Below are 4,228 nucleotides of genomic sequence, written 5' to 3' on the forward strand. Positions count from 1 at the left end.
CGCCCTGAGTGCCCCTGCGCTTTAGACCATGCGCTTAGATCGTTAAAATAGGGCCCGTAGTCTCTCAAAAGAAAGAGTCGACTCTGAATCATTGAAACTAGTCGTTTTTAAAACGAATCCCAAGCGGGTTTCATGTTGACGTCAACATGAAACATTAGCATATTGCCCGCCCACTTGTTGGTCTTTTCACATTGGTCTGAATGAAAGTGCAAATTCATTCTTTGCCACTAGGTGCAGCTTTTGGAGCAGTAAAAATAGCGGTTTCCCCGGTAACGCTGTACACAAAGCAGCACTGCGCTCACAAATGCTGCTTTATCAGGCATTACAGGCAAGATGAAATGAAAATGAGACCAATTGGACCAATCACCGCAGATTAGCGTCACGCAAAGGAGGGGTTTGGAAAAATTAATTGTTGAGCGAATCATTTGGGAGTCGTTGAGCAAGTAAGGTAAAAATAAATCCATATTATAAGACAATGAAAGTGTTTTTTGACCTTACATGCATGTCAACCTGTTGTTAGAGACTCCCAAAACCAAAATATGAACCTTTCATTACCCCTAATAGGGGCACTTTAAAAGAAACATTTCTTGTTGTTATTATCGATGTTTAAAACAATGCTGCTTAATATTTTTGTGGAATAAGTGATGGATATTTTTCAGGATTCTATGATGAATAGAAAGTCCAAAATAACAGAATTTATTTGAAATAGATATCTTTTGCTCACATCTTTATTGTAAATCTGTCACATATCCTTTTTTGCATAACTTTTAAGGTAGTGTACACATACATACTGTAGAAGGCAGATTCTTTTAGTCTGTTGTATTTGTACATAGATGTGTGTGCAGTGAGGGACGTCTGCGTTAGGGGGAGGGATGGACACACAAGTGTGGCTTTAGGGTCAGTGGGCGATGTGCTGGCCATGACATGTGGGCATCTGGCGTGTTGCTAACACAAAGCTCACAGAGCTCTTGCTGTCACCCCACAGGCTCCTCTAAACCCCCACTTGCATTTCTACACACGTTATAAACACTGACAGAAATGACACGTTTGCATGTGCAAGAAACGACAAACATGGGAAACTAATATTTGCACTGACCTAAGTAGTATGGGGATGCAAACGTTTTGAGGTTGCAAGCAAAATTACGGAAAAATGTCGAAAAAATAGATTCGGACTGTAATGAGAAGTAGAATATTTTTACTACATTTTTATTTTAAAAAACCAAACAAGATGAACAAAATATTTCATTTTTATTATACAGTAGTTGCGGTTTTTTGCTTCTGCTTTGCTAGTCCGCAAGCTGTGACTTTTGCACTGAAAGGCAAACATGCTGTAAGACTACACTCGAGATTACAAGATGAATAAGCTTTTACTTCCAAGTACAAAGACTTTTACAGCTTAATAGCGTGACGGATTTTACTCTGGCAAGTTAAACATAATGAAAAATATGTCCCTCATTTTCTTGCCCTGATTGTGAGTAAATAGCTGTTAATATCCTTATTCACGAAAAGTCAGAGAGCGCTTGTTAAATCGCCACATGAGAGCCGTACAGAACACATATAGAAAAAGAGAACGGGATGCACTCAGAGAGACGCCTCACAAAAACGGCAAAATAAGGAGAGACCTTTCGCCGAAGACAGACAATGCTGGAGGTCAGGAGGCGGAATCCTATTTGCCACAAATATGCTTAAGGTAATTTAGGAAGAGCTCGGCGTCAGTGAAAAGCATGGCGACCCTGGCATTTTTCTGTCTTCGCTCTAAAAGGGTTTGATTTTCTCCAGGCAGGGTTGGCCTCAGATCCTGGCTTTGCAGATGGGCCTAAAAGGATGAGGAGTCATGTGGATGGATCTTTGTCTCTTTCAACCCTGCAGTAATCGAGTTGACATTGCCTGAGGATGAGAGAGAGGAAAGGCTTCTTCAACAGATGTGGCCGTTTGTGTGTTAATGTTCAGATCACGCAAAATCAACACCCTGTCCTTCTTTTTTTTCAGGCATTTCCTTTGCCTTTTTTATCCATCCTTTCTCACAGATGGGTTCTGTGAGTTTCTATCACTCTTTTAATAACATAAATGCCCTTTCCTCTGCCCCCTGCTTTAATTCTGTTTTGTTCTTTTCTCCCTTTTCTCTACTTTTTGTCTTCACCTTGGTTTCTCCCCCCTCTAGCGTTCTCAGCTACATTGATCCATCCCAATGTTTGTATATTTTATTTTATATAAAAAAAGCAGTTCTGAACTAACTTCTCTGCTACTGGGAATCCAAAGCTTGCTTTTATTGAGCTTTTGGTGAAAGAGCACCTTCCTGTTTCATTAAGATTTTAGCATCTTTTAAAGTCTTTGTTCACATGGGAGGTTTAAAATAAGAAGCTATGTACTTTGATATGTCTTATAGATTTATGGGGCTTTACATGAACCTAATTATAAGTACTAGTTATCGACACTGGATCAATTTATATCTTATAGAAACACATTAGGATTTCCCTGCAAATGGAAGACAACAACAATGCTGTTATATTTATCTCTTTATATCTTCGAATGTCAGCTGTCAATTGCATGATCACACTCAATGTGTCTATTTACCTAATTGCGCTATATTTGCAGTAAATAATACATGTAATATTAGTGTACTATAATGTATCCCAAATTCAGTGCACTTGAGTTGATCCTCCATGTGTTTTTTTTTTTGTTGTGTTTTTTTAAAGGGATGCTTGGAAATTACAGTTATGGCCACTACAAACAAGCTAATAATTATTGTCATGAAGTGGCCGATAACCAATAAATGACTGATAATGAAATTGTATATTATTTTGTCTAAAGAAATTAAAAATAAAACACTGAAATAAATTATTTCAGAATGCTACAAGTGAATTTAGGCTCAGAAGCATTAGAATGTACACAGTATGAGAAAATTACATTCATTGTGAGATTTTATTTAACCGTTACATTTTTTTAAATGATAAATTATTAAATTAAAATAATTGTTTTTAAAGGTTAACTTTAAGTGAATATTATGGTAAATGTAATTTCAATGTAAAAATAGGGGATCTGAGCATACGCAATTAAATATAATGTATTGGCTGATACAACTACATAATATAAGTCATTACAGTATAAACGATTTTGTGCATCCTTAATTTTTATATATACTGTGCATGGATTCCACTCACTCAGTAAGTTCAAACCATGCAGGCTACTGTTTGAAATATGTCTCATTACATATTACTTATTTACATTATTTAAATTTATTTCCTTGTGATGTGCAGTAAGTATTAGACTAGTATTCCATTCCAAGCATCGCCTATGTCTGTTTCCCTGCTTTCAACTGCCACATTAACAAAATCAATAACCCAACAATTTGAACACAATTGGTTGATTATTGACAGGATTTAGGGTTGTGTTAAATGTGACCTGTCAGTCATGTGGCCAGGGCTTTAAACTCTGTAGCACCAATGCAATCTACTGTCATCCATGGTCTTTAACTTTGATTGATCCTGTTGTCAACAATACATCAGTGGTACTTAAAAATGAAAAGTGTGTTATGTGCCCTAAGCAAAATTATGAATCAAATCATACGCTCCGTGCCAATACAGTTAAATGTGTTTCGAAGAGGTCACTGCATCCGGCTTAATGATTTATATTTACAGTGGCTTCAATCTAAGTCATATTTTAGATCAGAATGGGAAAGATCAATACACCACTAAACATGTCTTTCAGTTGGATTGGTTGGATCAATGGCTGATGCAGATAATATCATGTACTCTATTTTGTTATAACTCCGCACATTGGCCCATTTCAGTTCATCGTGGCTTTTAGATGGCACAAAAGCAAATGGCACACTTCCTGTGTTCTTTGTAATTCAAATTGGATGAACTGCATGATAGTGACTGAGATGATAAATAAATGAAAGCTCACAAAGCGGACACACACGTGCGGGGTTGTTTAAGATCAGGTTTGGGGGTCTGTCGATTCTGAATAGCCTGAAAGAGCATCTCTCACCATCACTGTAGTTATGACATAATGTATTTCCTTTTGAAAGTGTTAAAGCCGCTCCTTTATGGAAGGAAAAATTGATTATAAATGTCTGCGGGGGCGAATGCCAACCTCTAACCGAGCCCTTGACAGTGACTGTTTAATTCAGCCGTGTCGATTTAGTGTTGCCATCTGCGAACAATTCGGCACTAAACGAGATGACAACAAAAACATTGGTCTGGGTAATTTTGCAGACGCTGTCCTT

At 37.4% G+C, this 4,228-nt stretch overlaps 1 protein-coding gene across 3 annotated transcripts in view; it reads left to right on the forward strand.

Annotated features, from left to right (window-relative positions):
- LOC107691427 (POU domain, class 6, transcription factor 2-like) overlaps window positions 1–4,228 on the forward strand; it is a 116,223-nt gene that overhangs the window by 10,820 nt on the left and 101,175 nt on the right. Inside the window, exons 1-2 of one of the 3 annotated variants that reach the window (XM_016490018.1) lie at window positions 1,334–1,690; window positions 1,780–1,868. The exons of 1 other annotated variant lie outside the window; for it this stretch is intronic. In XM_016490018.1, coding sequence (XP_016345504.1) covers window positions 1,835–1,868 — 34 coding nt within the window. In that variant the 5' untranslated portion in view covers window positions 1,334–1,690; window positions 1,780–1,834. Of the gene's footprint in view, window positions 1–1,333; window positions 1,691–1,779; window positions 1,869–4,228 lie in introns of those variants that run through there. One more of the 3 variants, XM_016490019.1, reaches the window with a different exon arrangement.

This window comes from Sinocyclocheilus anshuiensis, unplaced genomic scaffold, assembly GCF_001515605.1.
Source record: "Sinocyclocheilus anshuiensis isolate Anshui unplaced genomic scaffold, SAMN03320099.WGS_v1.1 scaffold106, whole genome shotgun sequence".
NCBI lineage: Eukaryota > Metazoa > Chordata > Actinopteri > Cypriniformes > Cyprinidae > Sinocyclocheilus > Sinocyclocheilus anshuiensis.